Genomic DNA, 24238 nt, shown 5'->3' with positions numbered 1-24238 from the left:
GTCTAAGCTGAACAGGTCAGGATGACCTGGAAAGCAAATGAGAGAGAAAAAAAAGAAAAAAGAAAAATAAAAAAGGGCCCAATGTTAACAGTATTAATTCTGTCAGTCTGTTGTAAATAAGAAAATACCATTGGTGTATTAATGGTTTTATTAAAGGAAAATCTACTAGCAGAAATATGCAACAGTCAAACAAATAGAAAGCAGTAAAAATAAAACACATTAGCCTTTCTATCCACCTTAGGGAAACTCTTGCTAGCCTAGAGATTAAAATTCACCCCCAAAGAGGGAAACTCCCCTCCCTCCTGAAGTCCTATCCCAGCTTTTCTCCAGAATGTTGCTGAGTAAGAGGAAGGAGAGACAAGAGATAGAGATAGAAACAGAGATAGAGATAGATAGATAGATAGATAGATAGATAGATAGATAGATAGTACAGAGAGAGACAGAGACTCTGTGTGTGTGTGTGTGTGTGTGTGTGTGTGTGTGTGTGTGTGTTTGACTACCCCTGGATATAATGACTCTGAATCCACTAGAATGAAACTGGCTTTATTTTTTATGTTTATTGATTTGAGAAAGACAGATGTGAGAGAGAAACATTGATCAGTTGCCTCCCATACACACCCTGACTGGGAATCAGACCTGCAATCCTGGCTGGGAATCAAACCCCCAATGTTTTGGTGTACGGAACAATGCTACAATTAACTGTTCCACCTGGCTAGGGTTGAAACTGCTTTTAATATGGAGGTTCTGGGACAGACACAGCATAGCAAGCTATTTCAAATTCTAAGTGCCTCTCCCCTTATATCAATGCAAAGTTTGAGTCTGGCTTGACAGAAGAACAAGGGCTCACTCCTGGTGGAGAGGGAAGCATATGATATGAGTGAGCAGTGGAGGAGTGTGGAATCACTACGGCTAGAAGTAAGAAGTAAAGCCTGATCCACTTTCTTCCATCACCTTAACTGCAATAAGAAACAAGAGAAGTAAGTATTAGTTCTTAAGATTTTTGCCTTCCTCTTTCTGAAAGGTTTCGAGTGTGTGTGTGTTCCTGAAAACAGTCATCTTGACTTTAGGAACAGAGGGAAAAAAAACCTTTCTGACTCTGGTCTCCTAGTCTGTTTCAAGAGGGGCTGGCTGGCTTCTTGGGACACCTCGTCCAGGAGAGACAAATGTGGTTCTTGTTTACTCAACTTTTGCGGACCAGTGATTACCTTCAACTCAGTGATGGGGCCTAAGGTTAAGATTTGGGTACTTGGCAGTAGTCCAGCAGAATGGCGGTAAGGGGAAACTCATGAACTGCCTAAAAACCAAGTGAAAATGGCTGCAGGAGCCCCAGATAGGCATCATGGCTTCTTGTTAAGGGTAACATCTTTATTTCCATCAGCAAAGGTTCTTCCCAGAAGCACACTGTGGAAAGCAAGCAACTGAATCAAAACTTCACTGTACCTACTTGAGTCAGTGCTGGCTGCCATCACATACGATCAAGAACAATCAAAAAGCACTCTACTAACACCAAATCATATTACAGAAAACAACAATCATGATATGACTAGATAAATAGGAACCGTTATTTCTAGAGCTAGTCCTTACAACATCCCTGTGACATATGGAAACACCATCAGTCCAATGGGGGAAAGTCATCAACTAATAGAGAAGCTCTCAGCCCCAGGTGTTTCTGGGCTATTCACTAGACCTCTAGAACCTTCATTCTTCATGAGGTAGGTCACCTTTCTTCAGTGTCTGGTCATTTTGAGATGCTGGCAGTTGTCTACTTGGCATTTTTCTAACATGAAAGAGAAACACTGTTGAAAGTAGCAACTTAAAGATGGGCTTGCAGCTAGCAGGATGATAACCAGATGCATGAGTCAGTTCCTCTGAAAGGAGGCAGCATGCAAATTTGGGGAGAACAGGAGACTACTATTTTGGATTGGGGGTTTTCTGTTCTGTTTTTCTACCTACCTACAAGACAGAGGTGGGATGAGGTATGGAAAATTCTTTACTTGGAGTTGATTTTTCCTTCCTTTTCTCCTTTATTGACAAATATACTATATATATATGCCTCTCTGTACACAGTGGGTAAGAATTAGGCAAGGGGTGGGGAGAAGGAGGATGTGGAGGAAGAGAAGAAAGGTGGAGTTTAACAACCTCATTATAGACACTCAGAGCCCAACAAAGACTCTCTATTTGGTCTTCTGAATTTCTTGCAGCAGTCAAACAATCCCATAATATTACAAGCATTATTACTCAGCTTGGAGATGAGAATGCTTCGAAATTAATGTCTGTGTGCCTAACAGCTCACTAATCAAAGCTTCCATGGCTCATTTTCCACCCTGGGGAGAGTCCTTAGTCTCCTTCAGTTGTATTGTGGCCAGCATGACATACTAAACTGTGCAGGCTGGGGCTGATGACCTTTTGCCTTGACCAAGATCCAGATTTTCTTCTGAGTTCCAAATGCCAGTCCAAGTTTTCTGCACGTGATTTTTTTCAGGATTGGTGCTTACATTTTTTTAATTGTTGGCTGCTAGAAGGCGGAAATATCCCTCAACAACCAGTTTTCACATCAGTCACAGAACTATTGGTCCGGTGGCAGTATTAAACAGGAAAAAAAAGACATTTCTATGCCTGGCTTAAGAAAGCTAAAAAGTATAGCAAGAACTAAATGGACTGAAGAGAATGGAACCTGATTCCAAAAGAGATGATTCAGGGTAGCAATGCCATTTCCAGTTTACTTTCTAGATATGTCTTGTCATGGAAATATTATCAATAATAAACAATCTAAAGATTCTACTACTTTCTGGGTGGTTGTGTATTTCCCCTCTCAGTTCATATAAGTATAATCCCAGAGAATGTGCAAAAGTCTCTGTAAAAGCATCTGCTCAGGTATATTGTCCATGTATATAAATTCAGTATAGTAAAAAAATGTTTCACACACTTTTGTGATCTTAAAGAATAAATCCTACTATTAGTAACAACAGGTGACACTCTTCTTAAATCGAAGTAAAATGTTTTTAAATGGTTCAAATGAAACTTTTTTTCCCCCTGAATTGTTATACTTGGAAAATACTTGCCTTTGTGTATATGACCTATTGTATGCTGTGTACTTTTAGCTTTCTGCCTACTACCTTTGAAAATATTGCCTATGATATCATTTTACTCTTAAAAGAGGAACTGAGGGATTTTGGAGCACTCACAGCAAAAGTAAACAGCAATAAAATCTTTCTGCAGCAATTACACTTTAAAAACTGAAAGATTTTAAGTGGAAATTTTACAAGTGGGATACTCAGACATGTACCCAATATGGGGTATCATCAATTTTGATTATTACAAAAAGTTATTTACAAAGCCCAGAGCGAGAAGAAGGAAGAAAATAATTCAGATCAGAGCAGAATTAAATAACATAGAGACTAAAAGAACAATTCAAAGAATCAATAAATCCAGGGGTTGTTCATTGAAAAGATAAACAAAATTAATAAGCTTTTAACCAGACTCATCAAGAAAAAGAGAGAGAGGACCCAAATAAATGACATCATAAACAAAGTGGAGAAATCACAACCAATACCACAAAAATACAAAGTATTGTAAGAAATTACTACAAACAATTATATGGCAAGACATTTGCCAACCTGGGTGAAATGAACAAATTTCTGGAAAAATATAATCTTCCAAAACTGAATTAAGAAGAAGCAGAAAGCCTGAATAGACCAATAACAACTAGTGAAATTGAAGCAGTAATCAAAAAACTCCCAGCACACAAAAGCACCGGACTGGATGGCTTTGCAGGTGAATTTTACCAAACATTTAGGGAAGAACTAACTCCTATTCTTCTCAAACTATTCAAGAAAATACAAGAAGAGGGAAGACTCCCAAGCTGTCTATGAGGCCAGTATTATCACAATCCCAAAACCAGGTCAAGACACAACAAAGAAAACTAACAGGCCAATATTGCTGATGAACACAGATGCTAAAATCCTCAACAAAATATTGGCAAACCGATCCAGCAACGCATTAAAAAGATCATACACCACGATCAAGTGGGATTCATCCCAGGGATGCAAGTATGGTTTAATATTTGCAAATCAAAAAAACATAATACAACACATAAAAAAATGAAAGAAAAAACCACATGATCATATCAATAGATGCAGAAAAAGCATTTGATAAAGTACAACACCCATTTAAGATAAAAACACTCAGCAAAGTGGGAATAGAAGGAGCGTTCCTCAACATAATAAAGGCCATATATGAGCAATCTGAAGCCAACATCATATTCAATGTGCAAAACAGAAAGCTTTCCCCCTAAGATCAGGAGTGAGACAAGGGTGTCCACTCTCTCCACTTCTATTCAATGTAGTTTTGGAAGTTCTAGCCATAACAATCAGACAAGAAAAAAAAGATTCTAAGAAGCACCAACAAACAATAGGAGTCACAAAAATGGGGAGACAGAGAAACAACCCCCCATCGAAAGGAAAGGTAGAGTCCCCAGAAAGAGTGCTAAATGAAATAGAGGGGAGCCAACTATCAGATATGGAATTGAAAGCATGTATTATGGAGAAGCTCAATGAGCTCAGCGGAAACTACAAAGAACTCCAGAAAAACTACAGTGAACTCCAGAAGAACTATAAGGAACTTACTGAGAATTATACCAGCATCAAAAAGGACATGGAAGCTATCAATAAGAGCCAGGAGGAAATGAAGAATACGATCTCTGAATTGAAGAACACAGTAGAAGGAATTAAAAGCAGGCCAGAGGAAGCAGAAAATCAGATCAGCGAGCTGGAGGACAATGTAGACAAAAACTCACAGACAGTGCAACAAAATGAAAAAAGGCTGAATAAGACTGAAGAGGCTCTAAGAGAGCTGCAGGACAACATGAAACGTAATAATATCCGTATCATAGGAATTCCAGAAGGAGAAGAAGAAGAGCAAGGAATAGAAAACCTCTTTGAAAAACCAATGACAGAAAACTTCCCTAACATGAAGACAGAAAGAATCATGCAAGTCCAGGAAGCACAGAGGGTCCCAATGAAGAAGAACCCCAACAGGCCCACTTCAAGACACATCATAATTAAAATGCCAACATTCAAAGACAAAGAGAGAATCCTAAAAGCAGCAAGAGAGAAACAACTAATAACATACAAGGGAGCTCCAATAAGGCTATCATCAGATTTCTCAGCAGAAACACTACAAGCCAGAAGGGAATGGCAAAATATATTCCAAGCAATGAAAAACAAAGGCCTACAACCAAGAATACTGTACCCAGCAAGGCTCTCATTCAAAATGGAAGGTGAAATAAGGAGTTTCCAAAACAAAATAAGGTTAAAAGAATACATCTCCACCAAACCAGTATTGCAAGAGATGCTAAAGGGTCTGCTTTAAGAAGATGAAGAAACAGAGAGAGACAGAGAGGAACACGAGTACAAAGGGGGAAAATGACAATGAATAAGTACTGAAAGAAAGAAGGAACTTCTACCATTTGCAACAACGTGATTGGAACTAGAGAGAATTACGCTTAGCGAAATAAGCCAGGCAACAAAAGAAAATTACCTTATGCTGTCACGTGTTACAGGAAACTAATGAACAACACAAACAAATGAGCAAAATTGAACCAGAGGTATGTAAACGAGGAATAAACTAACAGTAACAAAGGGGGAGATGGGAGGGAGAGAAGTGGTAAGAAGGGGAAGGGTCTAGTCAAAGAACATGTATAAATGACCCATGGACATGGACAACTGGGTGGGGACTGAATGTGGGAGAAGGGAGGGACAGGGTGCAGAGAAGCAAGAGGGGGAAAAAAGTGAGACAACTGTAATGGAAAAACAAACAAACAGAAAATTTTTTAGTGGGGGGAAAAATAAAAATATAAAGAATAGAAATGCAAGTTCAGTGAATATTAGAAGGACAAGGATTTTCCTTCACACTGTATATATTTTCTCCCTATCTGATCTCTCCAGAATTTGGCATTCTAAAGAAGTAAGTAATGACCTAAGTTTCTTTGCATAAAACTAATAAGACCAGTTGTTAATAACGATTTTTTGACTAAGACTTTGACTGGAATGTCATGCCTAAAGGAGACATGATTGGGCTTTGGTTGTTACCAAAAAGCCCTGAGCAACTGGGACTGACTCTCAAAGGTAATAAAAGTCCACGAGATAAAAGGCCTGGTACCTTGGATGGATGAGCGGTCCATAGCAATCTTTCTAGGGAAGGAACGAAGGTTGTTTTCCTGAAAGATGGCTAGAAGGGACCTTAAGGCATAATGGAAAACCAGGAGGACCTGGAAAAGACGGGTGTTTACAGGCAAGGCTGAATGCCAGGTATGTGGCTCAACTTCTGTGCCCTGAAGGGCAGACTGAAGGTCACTCTAAATGTTCCTTGCGTAAGTTCCAGCAAAGCAGAACTAAAGATCATAAGTGATCATTTGCTGCTCTTGTTGTGTTTATGCAAATGAACAGGATAAATTAAAAATGAACTTAATGCAGTCCCTTTAATGACAAGGGGGGTAATCTTAGGGAGAAAAATCAAGATTCAAGGAAGATCACAATGCCCAGTGGTAGACTATAGTGCAGCTAACCGTCTTTAAAGTTTCTTTTCATTTAAAATTTGTTTTCATTTGAAAGTTAAACTATGTCTGTGGCATTATCAAAGATGTTTAATTTACAGGCGAGAAGAATGTCAAATGCCTTGCAACTGGATGTCTTTCCGATAAGACAGTCCTACAGATTTAGAGACTTGTATGTGGGTTATGTTACATAAATTAACATGTGTTTTCTGTTTTCAAAGGGCATAAGCCTACGATCTCATTACCTGAGTGATTGTCTGTACGTATAGACCTCACTTAATCCTGTCTGCATTGCTGCCTCCTGAGACTCAATGGTTTGGCTGAACTAAGTGGCTGGGTTGGTGAAGAACGGGGTGGTCTGTGGGCTTCACTTTAAAACTGGTTTCTCTTTTCTATCCTAATGGCTTGGACAGAAAGAGCCCAGAGGCCTGAGAGGGGGGAAACCTAAAATATTTCCCTCAGTCCAAACTAAGTATAATGGGCAAAAGGGTTTTGGACAGGTGAGATGTACCTGGCATACCTTCCTCCAAAGAAGCCCTTCTTTTCCCTAATGTGGGACATTGAAAAATTAATACCTGTCTTCTGTCATCTAGTGGTTACGGATTGAATGATGTCCTTTAACCCTGTTGCCCCCAGAACACAACAAGGATGCCAGCCTGTTAAACCAAGCACGCCACTGTGCAGAGACAGCCAACCAACCTGGAGTCTGCACGATCCTTACCCTTGTGGGAAGGCCACCCTCCCCTCCACACCCCCACTCTTATTAGGGATTTCTTGACGCAAGGGTAGGTAGGACGATGACCATGTCCAGCTTGAAGCAGCTAGAGGAGCTCGAGACCTTCGTCCATTGTCCTTTATAAGATTGTAAAGGGTCTTAAGTCTGAGAGGGAGGGATTGTTATTTTTTATTGTTAAAATATTTAACTAATTAATTAATTATTTTTTTTAAAAAAGAAGAAGAATATATGAAAGGGTGAGCCATGGAGATGGACTTGGGGAGGGGATTGTCGGGGAAGGGGGTGCTGTGTGGAGGGGAGCAAAGGGGAAAAAGAAAAAAGAAGACATCCAAATTGGAAAGAAGGAAGTAGAACTGTCATTATTTGCAGATGACATGATAGTGTACATACAAAACCCTATAGACTCCACCAAAAAAACTACATGACCTAAGTGAATTTGGCAAAATGGCAGGGTACAATGTCAATATTCAGACATTGAAGCCATTTCTGTACACCAGCAATGAAATATTAGAGATAGAAATTGGAAAAAATCCTATTTACTATAGCAACAAGAAAAATAAAGTATTTCACTGATCTAGAACAAATAATTTAAAAAATTTACATAGAACCAAACACTATCCTGAATAGCCTCAGCAATCTTGAAAAAGAACAAAGTAGGAGGAATCATAATAACTGATATCAAACTATATTATAATGCCATGGTAATCAAAACAGTCTGGTACTGGCATAAGAACAGACATATAGCCCTGGCTGGTGTGGCTCAGTGGATGGAGTACCGGCCTGTCAGTCAAAAGGTTGCTGGTTCAATTCCCAGTCAGGACATATGCCTGGGTTGTGGGCCGGGTCCCCAGTTGGGGGCACACAGGAGGCAACCATAAATTGATGTTTCTCTCCCTCACTTTGTCCCTCCCTTCCCTTCTTTCTAAAATAAATAAATAAATAAATAAATAAACAAACAAATAAATAAATAAATAAAACATTTAAAAAAGAACAGATATGTAGATAATGGAACAGAATGAGAGCCCAGAAATACACCCACATCTCTATGGTCAACTAATATTTGACAAAGGAGGAAGGATCACAAAATGGAGTAAAAATAGCATCTTCAGTAAATGATGTGGGAAGATCTGGAGAGGTACACGCAAAAAAGTGAAACTAGATCACTAACTTACACCAGACACCAGAATAAACTCAAGAGGGATAAAACACTTAAATGTAAGCCATGACACCATAGAATAGAGAAAAACATAGGCAGTAAAATTTCAGATATCCCACGTAGCAATATTTTTGCTGATATATCTCCTAGGGCAAGGGAAATAAAGGAAAGAATAAACAAATGAGACTACATCAAACTAAAGAGTTTCTGCTCAGTGAAAGAAAACATCAGCAAGATGAAAAGGGAACCAACCATATGGGAAAACATATTTGCCAATGATTCCTCAGACAAGGGGTTGATCTCCAAAATATATAACGAACTTATACAACTCAACACCAGGAAGACAGACGGTCCAATTAAAAAATGGGCCAAAAACCTGAACAAACACTTCTCCGAAGAGGACATACAGAAGGTCCATAGGCACATGAAAGGATGCTCAACATCACTACTCATCAGAGAGATGCAAGTAAAAACCACAATGAGATACCATTTTACACCAGTCAGAATGGCCATCATCAACAAATCAACAAACAACAAGTGCTGGCGAGGATGTGGAGAAACGGGAACCCTACTGCACTGTTGGTGGGAATGCAGACTAGTGCAGCCACTATGGAAAACAGTATGGAATTACCTCAAAAAACTAAAAATGGAACTGCCTTTTGAACCAGCAATTCCACTGTTAGGATTATACCTGAAAAATCCTGAAACCCCAATTCAAAAGAACCTATGCACCCCTATGTTCATAGCAGCCCTGTTTACAATAGCCAAGTGCTGGAAACAACCTAAGTGCCCATCTGTAGATGAGTGGATCAAAAAAACTGTGGTAATCTACACAATGGAATTCTATGCAGCAGAGAGAAAGAAGGAACTCCTGCCATTTGCGACAACATGGATGGAACTAGAGAGAATTATGCTTAGTGAAATAAGCCAGGCAAAGAAAGCAAAATACCATATGATGTCACCTAATACAGGAAACTAAAGAGCAACACAAACAAACCAAGTAAATAGGCAAAGACTCGAATAGCAGTCAGTAGGGGGGAGGGGGGAGGGAGAGAACGGGGATAAGTAAGGGAAGGGTCTAGTCAAGGAATGTATATGAATGACTCATGGACATGGACAACGGGGAGGGATATAATTGTGGGAGAAAGGATGGGCTGGGTGGGGGGAGCAATGGGGGAAAAATGGGACAACTGTAATTGAAAAACCAAAAAAGAAAAGAAAAAAAAAAAAAGAAATTATAAAGAAAATTAAGGTATATTCATTATAAATGTCTTTCTCTCCTTGTTTAACATTTTGAGGGTAGAAATCATATCTTCTTTATCTCCAGTCCTCCAAAATGCTTACTATAATGTCTAGCACATAGTTGGAACTCAATAAATTGTTGTTAAACAACACATAAATGAGTGAATAGATGGAAAGATGGAAGGACTATCTAGTTGGCTTGTTAGAAGGATGGATGTATAAATAGATGGATAAATTAATGCAGTGAAACTTTTCTGCAAAAGAATGATTCAATGAACAGTGTTTCAGCACTGGAATCACTCCCTTCCATACAGGTCATGTGATCCAGACGTATCAATATTGGGCTGCTCTTGAGCATGGAGAATGGTGAAAGGGCTGACACCAAGTCTGTCTTCAATACTGGAAACCAAATTTCCATGACAACACCAGACCAGAGCCAAGGGCTCTCTGAGCCGTACTCTCAACTAGAGAATTATGGAGGTTGTTAAAACCTGCAGATATGTTAACAGGTTTAAGTCTCAGATGTGGAATTCAGTCTCCTAGTCAAAAAGGCAATTCTCAAATATTATAGAATAACCGTTGGAGAAAATGGTGCACACCTCAGATTTTCACATGCTCTAAGGATCCATATTTCGTCTCCTATTTTGGGCTTTGGCTGCTACCTGAAAGTCTTAAAGGATCTACCATCTTCCTTGGTCCAAGAAAGAAGAAAGTAGCAGGAAACAAATACCATTTATTGAAGGCTGATATCTCAGGAGTTGCAAAACACAAAAAGAAATAATATGTAGGGAGGAATTGGAGGGAAAGTGAAAAGGAAGGAAGGGTCAGGAGAGAAGATGGCAGATAAAACCAATTCTTTCTTTCTCATTCTATCTTGGAAACTGAGAGCACATCCTTGAGAAGTGCAGAGAAAAGTGGGAGATGGCTGTGTATTTATTCTCATTATAGGCTGTGAAAAAAACACAACTAATTAACTGGAGAGAAATTCCTTTTCTAGACAGCTATATTTATAACTATTTTCTTAAATGAGAAGTAGGCAAGGGGGGTAAACTTTTAAAGCAGTTAGCAACATGTAATTTTTCAAACACAGCCATAAATGAACCATGTACAAAGAAAGGCCTGTCCTTGTCATGGATAGACAGCTGAAAACCTGGAAGCAGTCTTCCAGGAAAACAACCTGAGAATCCAATCACCTCCAGGACCCTTTCATAAACATCAAGAGGTACTACAAAAAAACAACAAACAATGAACAGGTAGATAGGCCTAAACTGAGGAAGGAAAGGGCTATGTGTTTTAGGTATCGCTGAGTTTCGGAGATCCCATCACCAAATAGTAGATGGAACATTTATAGAGAAAACCAGACTAGAGATCTTGAGGCCTGAAGACAACATAGCCATCAGCTGCAGAGTACCAGTTCTCTAAGATAAAATGACAGCCCTTCTGATCTCCACTCCTTTAATAATCTATCAAGTCTACTTTTAGACACATAATATATCTTATGTTGGTGTGACTTGAGGTAGCTAAAATTACTATGCAGATCAAAGCACTCAAATCTAGACTATATTTCTAGAAGCAGTGCATAGACAATCTGAATAAAGAGCTGATGAACTTAAAACCCTTTTTATGTGGCTTAAGACATAAAATCACAAATGGTAGTGCCAGAAATGTTCTTGGAGAAGGCCACTATGCCAATTTTATTATGAGAAAACAGCCTCAGAGGAGAGAAGAGACTTGTCCAAAGCCACATCCCTAGTTGCCATTTTGGACTATATTACACAATATTGATCTGAGTAATGGTAAGAATAAAGCAGAATTATATCAATTCTCCTTCAAGGTGATCAAAATGTTTATGCTAAATCCAAATATTATAAAAAGGGAAGTCTATTGCTAAAGTATTCAGAAAGGCCACTCTGCATTGATGGTTTCTTTCTCTTTTCCATTGTTTGAATAAAGAAGTGATATACACTGAATTTGAAAGTTAACAATAAACTTAACAAATGTTCACATCAAGGAAGCAAGGAATGTAGACAAAAGTTTAGCAAAATGGAAAGGTTTGTTTTTCAAACAGTGGTGTCTATGAGGGTAAACACTTGGATTCTTATTGCATGGTACTTGAACATAATATGAGGTCTCTCTGGAAAAAGTCTAGCCATTGTTAATATAACAAGAACGGTGTGCAAGGCATTGATGGACTGTAATATGCATGTGTGAACAATGACGACCTCACTGTGCTAGTCAGTGGGGTGGTAGATGCTGTTGAATGAGCATGTGTACTGTATGGCCATCACATTCAAAATGACTGAGCAAGTAGAGCAAGAATCTGCATCAAATTTTGTGTGAAGCTTGAACATTCCTCCACAGAAACTATCTGGAGGATTCAGAAGGCCACAGATATAAGTAACTGGAGATTGGCAGCTTCATCAGGACAACGTGCCTGCTTATGCATCATGTCTCATGCAGTCTTTTTGTGAAACATCAAATCACCCAGGTAACTCAGGCCCTCTACAGCCCAGATTTGGCGCCCTGTGGCTTGTTTTTTCCCCAAACCAAGCTCACCTTTGAAAGGGAAGAGATTTCAGAACATCGATGAGATTCAGGAAAATATGATGGGGCAGCTGATGATGATTGGGAGAACAGTGTGAGATCCCAAAATGCCTACTTTGAAGGAGACTAAGGTGCTATTGTCCTATGTACCATGTTTCTTGTATATTCTTCAATAAATATTTTTCATATTACATGGCTGGATATCTTCTGGACAGACATCATATTTGATTCTCTTAATTACTAGAGTCATCTCCAAAAAATCTTGATGGTACTTTTGTTTTGAAGAGTGATTTTTGGTGATGCTCCACCTGTTAGATCTATTACATATCATAGGACATGCCAAGTAACTCAGAGTAAAAGCCAACTGGGAAGCGCTGTGAGCATCCCTACCAGATAAATTACTAGTAAACTCATTATCATAATAAACCCTCACATTTGTCTAGTACTTTGTCATTTACCAAAGATGTTCACATTTATCATGTCACCTGATCCCCAGTATAGCTGTGTGAGAGTGATATTTCTAACATTACAGATGAATAAATTGAGGCTTAGACAGGATGCAATAAATAATGAAGCTGGGCCTTTAACTTAGGTCTGCCTGACTCCAAAGACAAGGCCATTTAAATGACATCAAGAATCCTTGGATACTGTAGACATTTTTTGACATTTGCCAGCCTGAAGCTCTATTGCCTAGCATGGTGTCTTGTACATAGCAGAAACATAGTAAATATTATAGAAATGGAATTGAAATGAAATCAACCACAGAACTTTTTGGGTTCTTTTTATTATGATGACCAAGCTCATTCAAAGTTGAGCACTCTATCCATTAAGTCAATTTGTAAATTTACCATACCACTCTCAGAAAAATTTACAGATTTATGCCTGTCTGTTATAAACAGTAGTAAAATTATCTGTGACACATAAACTCCTTTTCAAAGAGATTCACTGTAATCATGTCATAGGCTGCTTTATAATGGAGGATGTTGGCTGAGACATGAAACTAATTTTAAGATTTGGACCCAAATGTTATGAGGACTTTGCTTGCCATCAGGTGTCAAAGTGGGCATACAATTCATTATCAGCTGATGGAAATCCATGGGGTTCTCTACCACGAGCCCCCATCTCTTAAATACAACTCACAGACAGCTAAATAATTGGAAGTTCAGTGTATCAGAAACATCACATGTGGCCATAACATTTGTATGTAAAAACTTCCTTTTGTCAATCCCTTTGACTTTCCTTCTGCACTTCCCCATCCTAGTCTTACTGCTTCCTCCCCACTACAATTGTGATTTATCTGGAGTGAGCCAAGCAAACAAGAACAAGGTTAATTTTTTTTCAGATATTTGAGTTTCATTTGATGTGGCTGCCTGGAAAACCACTCATAGAGCATCTGTGTGCAATGTCTGGGAATACTAGACACTACTTGAGATGCTTCTGTTAAAACTGTCTCAGATTGAGCCTGGGTCAATTTATTTGTAGTACTTTGGTCTGTTTAAGGACTACTACTGGCCTGTAAGGAGGAGGGGATTCAGTTATCCACATGAACAGCAGGACATGGTTAGAAAACAAGTTGGTTTTTATAAATATGCTCATAGGCAGACAAGGTATTGAGCATATCACAAAAAGCCAGAGATGGACAAGTGCTTTAAATTAGCCCAGAGAGGGGGAGGGGAGAGGACAGGATTTTAGGCAATTAGGTTTTCCAGGGTGATAATAAGTAATCAGGTATGAAGATACAGTTTTAGGCATTCAGAAATAGGCTTGTCTTTCCTCAAGTTCCATTTTGAAATCAAAGTAGACTAATGAGCTTGCTTTTCTCATGAAAGGTGTATCTTTCTGGAAGGAAAAGGCAGCAGAGAGGACTCTGGCATTAAGCTGATGTAAACATGAAGAAATTAGGAATTTTGGGGGGAGCTTTAAGTGTTAGCTAAGCCTTTCTGGAATGGTGACAATACTCATGATAGACACAGACGAGGGAACAGAGAGCCTCATAGTGGGATGGGGTCACCCCTGAAAGAGCTGTATCTTACCTCTGTCAAGCTACTGTGCTACCAAAAAATGCTTTTGGAAATGATCAATAGATTTTCAAAGAAAAGGAAATGATTAAAAGGCCTGCTCATGCTAGGAGATGTGGGATAGGAAATTGGCTCTGCTTGGCAGCCTAGTCATAGGTTCCAGAGAGAAGCGGCTTCTCTTTCCAGGTGGCCAACCCTACAATATTGGCAGCAGTCAACTGAAGGATATTCTCAGGTGTTCAAGGCCAGCCTGTGCCTGGGTCATCCTGAACCTGTGATTGTTCTGGATTCCTTAGTTCTCTCATTCTAGCCACCATTTATCAACGTAAGACCAGTACTATTATGTCCCCTGGGGAAACTTTTATAGTCAAGTCCACACTCACTCACCCTCTGATGGGTCCCGATCCCTGCTTCACATCTCTTGCTCTTATGCCTGGCCCCAGAGTGAGATGTGGCATGATTAAGAATAAAGAAAAGCACCAGCTGGCTGATGGTCATGTTGAATAAGAAGGGGTCAGCCTGTACCTAGAGCGTGGCTGGCCTCCTTGGAAGCATCAAAGAGGAAAATCTGGTTTAAAGACAGAACGAGAGAATGAGAAGGGAGAGGGAAGAGGAGGAAAAGAAATAAAAGTATCATACCTCCCAGAGTCATCCCTGCTTCATAGCATTTACGGAGGCGACAAGATGGACAATTTTTTCTTCGGAATTTATCGATGGTACAATCATTTCTGCTGGCGCACAGGTACTTCTGTTTCCCTGGGAGAACACATATAAGAATAGACAACCCCATTAGTGTTTTTCCAGAGTCTCTCTCTGTAAGTATTTGTAGGTAAAAAGGGCATGAAGATATATCCTGCCATATGAGAGAAGGAACAGAGAATTGCCCTAGACAATTTGATCACACAGAATCTAACTATTAAACCAAGCTGATTTAATTCAATGCTATAATGTTTGGCTTTCATAGGGATGAACAATTCAGGGCCTGATGATATCTCCTTTATCAGGACTACTGACTGTTTTTTTAAGTAAGATGTTCTATCTACCTTTATTAAAGCCAAGAATGCCCATGAAAAAATGATCAATGGCAGAAATTGTCACTTCTTTAGCATGACACAGCAGAGTTGGGCTCAGGTAATACTTCCTTCTCCTGACTCCTGTAATCATGCATGGGATCATACTTGAACCGATAACGTGTTATTTTTCATGATACAAATACAGGTAAAACTTCTGTAAAAGAGACCTCCTTGGGATTTCTATTGTTTTAAAATGGCATCCTACAGGGTATAAAAATCAAGGTCCACTCTTCCTCAAGTGAATCACAGCAAGTGAAATGAAGTCCTCTGAAGCCAGACAAGAAAAATTATCATTGTCCTGTGCACCTGGAACTGTTACAGATACAAAGAAACACACACACACACACAAATACACAGAGATCCTCAGGATCACAGCTTCTGAAAGAAAGACACAGAGGTTCACTTGACAACATATTTTATTCAATACTTTGCCTCTTTGCTCCTAACACAGGCCTGACATACAGTAGGCCCTCAATAAAAATGGACTGACTGAATGAATACACAAGTGGAACAGAGAGATCCACAAACATACAGAGTCACCAGCAGAAATAGAGATACATACCCGGTTGCTCTACAACACAAGAGAACTTCTCATGCTTGCAGCCCTGCCTGAGCATGAGCAGTTCCTTACTCCACCCCTTTCTTTCTCCAAGCCCCTGGTTGTTTTCTCTCATTTACTGCTGTACTTTCTTTAGTTTATAGGAAAAACTGGGATTTTAGGGATGATTCTTTTGACAGAGGAGGATTGTCTGTGTTAGGGAAAGGAAAAAAATTGAAGAGCAATGGTTGTTTGATAGCAGGGAAAAATATCCCACAAATTCAGCTACTGCTTGGCTTTCCTCTCCCTTCACTTAACCTAAAATGCATAGATCAGGCACAGAAAACATCTATTATAGTAGGTTATTTCATGTAAGAGGGTCAGTAGTAACCATGTCAGCAAAAATTTCCTTTTCCTTCCTTTCCTTTCTTCCTTCCTCCCTTCCTCCTTTAATTTCCTTTATCAAATGACTCCAAAATTGCTGGGCTTGAAGGAACTGTTAAAAATCATCCCAGTACAACCCTCTCATTTCAGGGATGAGTTTTTAAGAGGTCATGTCTTGCCCGAAGAACACTGAATTTGAGGTTCGTGAAGGGAAAAAAAAAACTACCATTTATTAGCCACCTATTATGAAATAGGCTTATGTTAAAGCGTTTAAGTATGCTATTAATAATGAAGCACCTTTGTAGTACTTTCAGGTAGGTACTATCATCACTTTCACTTAACAGATGAGAAAATCTAAGGCTTATAGGCCACTACTTGTTCTACCTTATCACAGGATTTTATGAGTATAAATAGAACATAATTTGCTAACAGCTTTATTTTCTGCTGCAAACTGAGGAGTGTAATGTGTGCACAGAAGGATGGTGGTATGAGTACCATTCAACTTATGGGACACCCTTACTTACTGGAATTCTCAAATCTAGTTGGTTACATTGCTGTCGTGAAATAAGGTCAAGTTAGTAGTACTTGACTTCTTTGAGGAATCTCTTAGTTCCAAAGGAAAATATTAGCTACTAGACCACAGTTTTCCAATGAATGGTTGCATGGGCAATGGAATAAGGATTCCAGAGGAGTTCTAAATTCCACTTCTGAAAGTGAATCACCATGTGAATGAGGGAGCATAGAGTGGAAAAAGAATGAAATTGTTATTTCAATTTCAAACTCAGATCATTTTCCTAGTTATAGTTCACATTTTGTCCTAGAGTGTTTCTTGGCCTAAAACAAGGTGACCTAAAGCACAGAAATCCTTAACCATTTATCTGAAGTACAAACACCAGTATGACCAATGACATTGAATATTAATTTTACACTTATTTGGTCTCTATTATGGGCCAGGTACCATACTAAGTTTTTTAAATTATATATTTCAATTACAATTTACATTCAATATTACTGTGTATTACTTTCAGGTATACAACATAGTAGTTAGACAATCATATACTTTACAAAGTGCTCCTCCCTATATTTCTAGTATCCACCTGGCAAAATACAGAGTTATTACAGTATTAATGACTATATTATATCCTATGGTATACTTGACACCCCCATGCATATTTTGTGACTACCAATATGTACTTCCTAATCTCATCACCTTTTTTACCCAGTCTGCTAAACTCCTTCCCCTCTGGCAACCAACAGTCTGTTCTCTGTATCTATGAGTTTATTTCTATTTAGTTTATTTATTCTGTTCTTTAGATTCCATAGATAACTGAAATCATCTGGTATTTGTCTTTCTCTGACTGACTTATTTCACTTGGCATAATGTCTCTAGGTCTACCCATGTTGTTGCAAATGGTAAAATTTCCTTCTTCTTTATGGCCAAGTAATATTCCATGGCGTATATTTGTATCAATGCTTTTTTGTACATTTGTCTATTGATGGGCACTGAATTTGCTTCCATAGCTTGGCTATTGTAAATAATGCTGCAATAAACACAGGGATGTATATATTTTTCAAATTAGTGTTGTGGGTTTCTTCGAATCCCCTAGAAGTAGAATAGCTGTATCATAAGGCAGTTCCACTTTTAATTTGTTGATGTAATTTCATACTATTTTCCACAGTGACTGCACCAGTCTGCATTCCCACCAACAGCGCACTATGGTTCTCTTTTCTCCACATCCTCGCCAGCACTTGTTGTTCATTGATATATTGATAATAGCTATTCTGACAGGTGTGGGGTGATATCTCGTTTTTGTTTTAATTTGCATTTTTCTGATGATTATTGAGGTTGAGTATTTTTTCACATGTCTATTGTTCATTTGTACGTCCTCTAAAAATTTTTAAATTGAATTGTTCATTTTGTTGGTGTTGAGTTGTATGATTTTTAAAAAATAAATTTTGGATATTAACCCCTTATCATATGTATTGTATTACTGGCAACTACCTTATCTCATTCAGTTACCAGCTAGTAAGTGGCAGCAGCAGGATCAGAAGACAGGTCTGTATGAACTGGAATGTTGCCCTTGTCAATGCAATATCTCTTCTTAGATGGGCCCTGAAACACTGTGCTTCAGAGTCAGTGCAGAACAGTAAAAGAGCACAGAGCATGAAGAAGGAAGACCTGAAGACCAGCCCTGCTGTCTCACTAAATCCCTGTAACTTGGTGCATATTTCTACTTCACTTTTCACCTTGGTTCTCCTGATATATAACTGGAAGGGAATGTGGCAGGCATGAAGAAAACAGTAGCAACCTAAGGAAGGTAGGTATAGAATCTTATATTCACATTATAATTTCTGCTGGAAGTATCAAGAGTCCACCTGAGTAAAACTCAAGGAAGACAGAAGGCAGTCTGCATTCCTATCCTGTTTTTCCAATCTCGACTCTTTTGATTCTGAAGGTTTCCCCTGGGGAAAAAAAAATCCACTACCCTGCAGAAAGGAATAGCTGGATGCCTATCTCCTGAGTGACCTAGACAGGAACAATCTCAAGGCCTATTGAAAGGTCATGTATCTTATGGGGATAACTTGCTCTATGGTTCAAGCAACCTGGAGCCTCTGGTCTAATCACCCAAGGGTCTCTTCTTTGAAAAGCGGTCCCAAGCATTTTTGACTCCTATTAACTTTTTCTCCCAGGAAACTGCTCTTAGACCTGTGGAACAGGCTAGACAACTCTAGGCACACAGCCTGTATCCTGCCAAAAAGCAAATCTTCTGTGAGAAGGATGTATAAAGCAGCAGAGTTCCTGTGATTCCAAAACTGTGATCGTTCTTCCACTCGTCCAACCCACCCAGAAAGAAAGTGACAGTTGATTCAGTATCATGATGGGCTCTCAGCAAGAACCCTCAGGTAATGCTCTACAAGGTGACTTCTTGGAGTGGTTATAAATCCATGATCGATCACTCATGTTTCTTATGACTTTATGAGGAGTTCTGGTAAGAGAAGGCAGGAATCAAGCCCAGACTCCTTCTCTTGGCTTTAGGTACCTTCCATAATCTGCCCTTAGCCCCATAAGATAAAAAATTAAAGAGCACTGGATTGGCAGTGAGAAGAGAAAGTGTCAAATCCCAGCTCCAATTGGTCTCAGGCAAGTCTGAGCCTTGATTCCTTATCTAAAAAATGATAAAAAGAATGGGATCGTCTACTTCATAGAGTTATACAAAACAAATGATATAGAGTGCATATGAAAGTGATCTGTACAAGGAAAAATATTACATACATTAAAAGAGTTATGAGTCTCTCCGTGATCCCACTCAAAACCACATTTCTTGCGGGGGCAGTGCTCCAACCACAAGCAATAACTTTTCACGGACAAGCTAAATTGACATTCAAGAGCAAGGCTCCTGTCTTTCAGTTCAAGATGGCGGAGTAGGAAGATCCTGATCTCACCTCCTCTCATTGATACCGAAACTACAACTACATATAGAATGACTACCTCTGAGAATGACCTGAAGACCAGCACAACAGATTTTCTACACCTACAGATATAAAGAAAAAGCCACATTGGAACAGGGGAGGTAGAGATTATGTCTAGTCAAGACCTACCCGACACCCACTCCCCATGCAGTGACTGACAAGTGGGAGGGGCATCCACTGCAGAGGTTGTCTCTGGAGAGCAAAAGATCCAAGCCCTATCCTGGGGGACTTGAACCAGGGAGAGGAGCCCCCATAACATTTGGCTTTGAAAATCACTGGGGCTTACACCTGGGAGAGCCAACAGGCCATGGGAAACCCAAGTTATGCTCTTTTTGAGCCCTAGCACAGAGGCAGCAGTTTGAAAAGCACCTAGGTCATACATGAAGGTGATACATTGACTAATTTAGGGTGTGTATTGAAGGAACAGGGATCTGTTGAAACCTTCTCCTGAGTCAGCAATGCTGGCAAATGCCATTTCCTTCCCTTTCTTTAACCTAACTGGTCTGACACTGGTAGGCACCACTTCTTCTTCTTCTTTTGCTTCATTTTTTAAAGTATGTTTTAATAATTATATTGTTACAGTAGTCCCAATTTTCTCCCCTTTGCTCCCCTCTGCCCAGTACCCCTCTTCCCTCCAGCAATTCCCCTGCCCTTAGTTCATGTCCATGGGTCGTGCATATATTGACTTCACCCTTCCCTATATTACTCTTGACTTCCCTCTGTTTATTTTGTACCAACCAATTATGCTTCTTAATCCCTGCACCATATCCCCATTTCTCCCCTTCCCCCTCCCAGCTGATAACCCTCCTGCTTAGTTGGATTTTGTTTTTAGTTTTTAGATTCAGTTGTTGACAATTGTGAGTTTGTTGTCATTTTAGTGTTCATAGTTTTAATCTTCTTTTTCTTAAATAAGTCCCTTTAACATTTCATATAATAATGGCCTGGTGATAATGAACTCTTAGCTTAACCTTGTCTGGGAAGCACTTCATCTGCTCTTCCATTGTCAATGATAGCTTTGCTGGATAGAGTAATCTTGGTTGTAGGTCCTTGCTTTTCATCACATTGAATACTTCTTGCCAGTCCCTTCTTGCCTGAAAACTTCCTTTTGAGAAATTAGCTGATAGTCTTATAGGAACCCCTTTGTAGGCAACTCTCTGCTTTTCTCTTGTTGCTTTTAAGATTCTCTCTTTATCTTTCACCTTTGGCATTTTAATTATGATGTGTTTTGGTGTGGTCCTTTTTGGATCTAGCTTCTCTGAGACTTTCTGCACTTCCTGGACTTGTACATCTATTTCCTTCGCCAAATTTGCAGTTTTCCTTCATTATTTTTTCACATAAGCTTTCAATTTCTTGCTCTTTCCCTTCTCCTTCTGGCACCCCTATGATTTGGATGTTGGCATGTTTAATGTTGTTCCAGAGGTTTCTAAGTCTCTCCTCATTTTTTTCAATTCTTGTTTCCTCATTCCGTACTGGTTGACTTTTAATTCCTTATGTTCCAAATCACTCATTTGAACACTGGTTTCCTTCCCTTCACCATTGTTTTTGTGTGGATTTTCCTTCATTTCACTTAGCATAACCTTCACTTCTTCCCTTATGTGTTTGCCATACTTAAGCATATCTGTCAATTCTGTGAACATCTGCATCTGTTAGGTTGGCTATCTCCTCATCGCTTATTTCTCCCACAGGAACCTTGATCTGTTCCCTCTTTTGGGCCTTACTTCTTTGTCTCCTCAACTTGACAGGCTCCTGTGTTTGTTTGCCTCTGTGTCTTAGGTAGAGCTGTTGCTCCTATTATGTTACAAGGGGCAGAGCCTTAGGGATTCGTCAGTACAGGGCGACCGGTTTCATCACATTGTGGTGCTGTATGTTGGGGAGGGGTCTGAGAGGGAACACTGTTGGTTGCTCAGCACTCGCCCCTTTTCCAGGCACTTCTCCCACATCCATATGGGACTGGTGCCCCTCTAGCTGTTGCCCTGGCTGTGGTTCCCAGAGTGGGTGGGTCTGCGGACATTCTAGGACTATGGGGGCCCTTTAAACAAGTGGACTCTGCTGAGACTGGCAGTTTCTGCCTCCGCTCCAGCCCCCACTGGTTTGCACAGTCAGAAGCAATGAGGCTTGATTTTCCCCAGCCCTTGGACCATGAGCTGCGCAGTCTGGTCTGGTGCTGGGAGCACTCCTCAGGTGACCCCCTCTACTTTATAAAACATGTGACTCCACTTTTTGCCGGCCTGCTGCTGCTGTAGCTGCTGCCGTGACCACACTGCATCTTCTCTGCCCCAGCTCCAACCCTCCTACCTGTCTGGATGAGTATTTCTTCCTTATATCTTTGTTTATTGGACTTCCATGCAGCTCGATTTTCTGGAACTTCCGGTTGTCTCTAGTTTTGAGGTAGTTGTATTCTTTCTTAGTTGTGGAGGGAGATGTAGTGTGTCTGTCTAGGCCTCCATCTTGGCCGAAAGTCCGGCAGGCACCACTTCTGACCTATCCATTAACCTTGCTAACACTGTTCACCCCACCCTGGTATTTATCTGAGGACCCACCCAGGCTAGCACCCCTCCAAAGCACCTCTGGCCCTGCCACACCCAGTGGGTGGCCTCACGCACCAGCACCAGTGTGTCTTCAACAGCAGGGGTGGGCTTTGCAGTCAGCTGCATAGAAAGCTTGCCCTGCATACCAATGAGCCCCCAACAGCTGTGGCCAGGTTCATAGCCAGCAGGCCAGGGACCAGCCTTGTCTGCCCATATGCCCATAAAAGTTGTGGCCCAGCAACAGCAGGAGGCCACATTAGTCCACCCTCTGGGTCACCTGGCTCTGGGGACAAGGGGCATCCCACTACTGGGCTGCACAGGACAACTTCTAAACAAGGCCACTTTTTCAAGTCCAAGAGATTTAGCTGACCTACCTTATGCACAGAAGCAAACAGTTAAAATGAAAGAAATATGCTACAAACAAAGGGGAAAAAAAAAACAGGACAAAACCGCAGAAAAAGAACTAAATGAAACTGAGGTAAGCTGTCTACTAGTAATAGTTATAAAGATGTTCATCCAACTCTCCAGACAAATGGATAAACTCAGTGAGAACTTCAATAGAGATTTTAAAAAATTGTAAGAAAGGACCTATCAGAACTGAAAAATATAACAACTGAAATTAAAAATACACTGGAGGTAATCAACAACAGATCAGATAACTCAGAAGAATGGATCAGCAACCAGGAATACAGGATAGTGGAAATCAGCCAAATAGAAGACCAAAAAAAAAAAAAAAAGAATTAAAAAGAGTGAGAATAGCATGGGGGACCTTTCGAATAACATTAATCATGCTATCATTTGAATCATAGGGGTCCCAGAAGGAGAAGAAATAAAGGAACAGAAAACCTATTTAAAGAATTAATGGCTGAAAACTTCCCTAACCTGGTGAAGAAAACAGACAACCAAGTCCAGGAAACACAGAGTTACAAACAAGATGAACCCAAAAAGACTCACACTAAGATACTTTATAATTAAGTTGTTTAAAGTTAAAGATGAAGAGAGAATCTTAAAAGTAGCAAGAGAAAAACAACTAATTGCATACAAGAGTATGCCCATAAGACTTTTCAGGTGACTTTTCAACAGAAACTTTGCAGGTCAGAAGGGAGTAGCATGATATATTCAACATGATGAATACAAGCAAGAATACTACACCAAGCAAGGTTATCGTTCAGAATTGAAGGAGATCAAGATTTTTCCAGACTAGCAAAACCTAAGAGAGTTCATGAGCACTAAACTGGCATTACAAGAAATGTTAAAAAGAATTCCTTAAGGAGAAAAGAAAAGGACAAAACTAGAAATAAGAAAATATGTGAAAGAAAAAAATCTCACTGGTAAAGGCCAACATATATAGTAAAGATAGTAGACCAGCCACTTATAAATCTAGTATGAATACAATTAAAATGATAATAAGAACCTACCTATCAATAATTACTAAGTGTTCTATTAAAAAAACATAGGGTGGCTGAATGGATAAAATACAAGACTACTTCATGTACTGCCTACATGAGATTCCAGATTGAAAGTCACATGGAGACTGAAAGTAAAGGGATGGAAAAGATATTTCATGAAAATGGAAATGAAAAAAAGCTGGGACAGAAATACATATATGAGAAAAATAGAGTTCAAAACAGAGGTTATAACAGGAGACAAAGAAGGACCCAACAATTCCACTTCTGGCGGCTTATCTGAAGAAAATGAAACATCAATTCAAAAAGATATATGTACTGCTATGTTCATTGCCACATTAGTTACAATAGCCAAGTTATTGAAGAAGCCTAGGTGTTCATCAGTAAGTGAATGGATAAAGAAGAAGTGGATATACTCGTGTGTGTGTGTGTGTATACACACACACTGGAGTATTATTCAGCAATAAAAAGGAATGAAATCTTGCCATCTGCGACAACATGGATAATCCTGGAGGGTATTATGTTAAGTGAAGTAAGTCAGAGAAAGAAAAAAACTATATCATTTCACCTATGTGTGTGATCTAAAAAA

At 39.6% G+C, this 24238-nt stretch overlaps 1 protein-coding gene across 1 annotated transcript in view; it reads right to left on the bottom strand.

Moving 5' to 3' along the window:
* AR (androgen receptor) overlaps nt 1–24238 on the bottom strand; it is a 174217-nt gene that overhangs the window by 25320 nt on the left and 124659 nt on the right. The window contains exon 3 of the mRNA XM_090264251.1: nt 14889–15005. Coding sequence (XP_090120377.1) covers nt 14889–15005 — 117 coding nt within the window. The remainder of the gene's footprint in view (nt 1–14888; nt 15006–24238) is intronic.

Source organism: Furipterus horrens, unplaced genomic scaffold (assembly GCF_987537825.1).
Source record: "Furipterus horrens unplaced genomic scaffold, mFurHor1.1.pri manual_scaffold_17, whole genome shotgun sequence".
Taxonomy (NCBI): domain Eukaryota; kingdom Metazoa; phylum Chordata; class Mammalia; order Chiroptera; family Furipteridae; genus Furipterus; species Furipterus horrens.
Note: the sequence above shows the minus strand (reverse complement) of the source record. Positions and strands in the feature narration are given on the sequence as shown.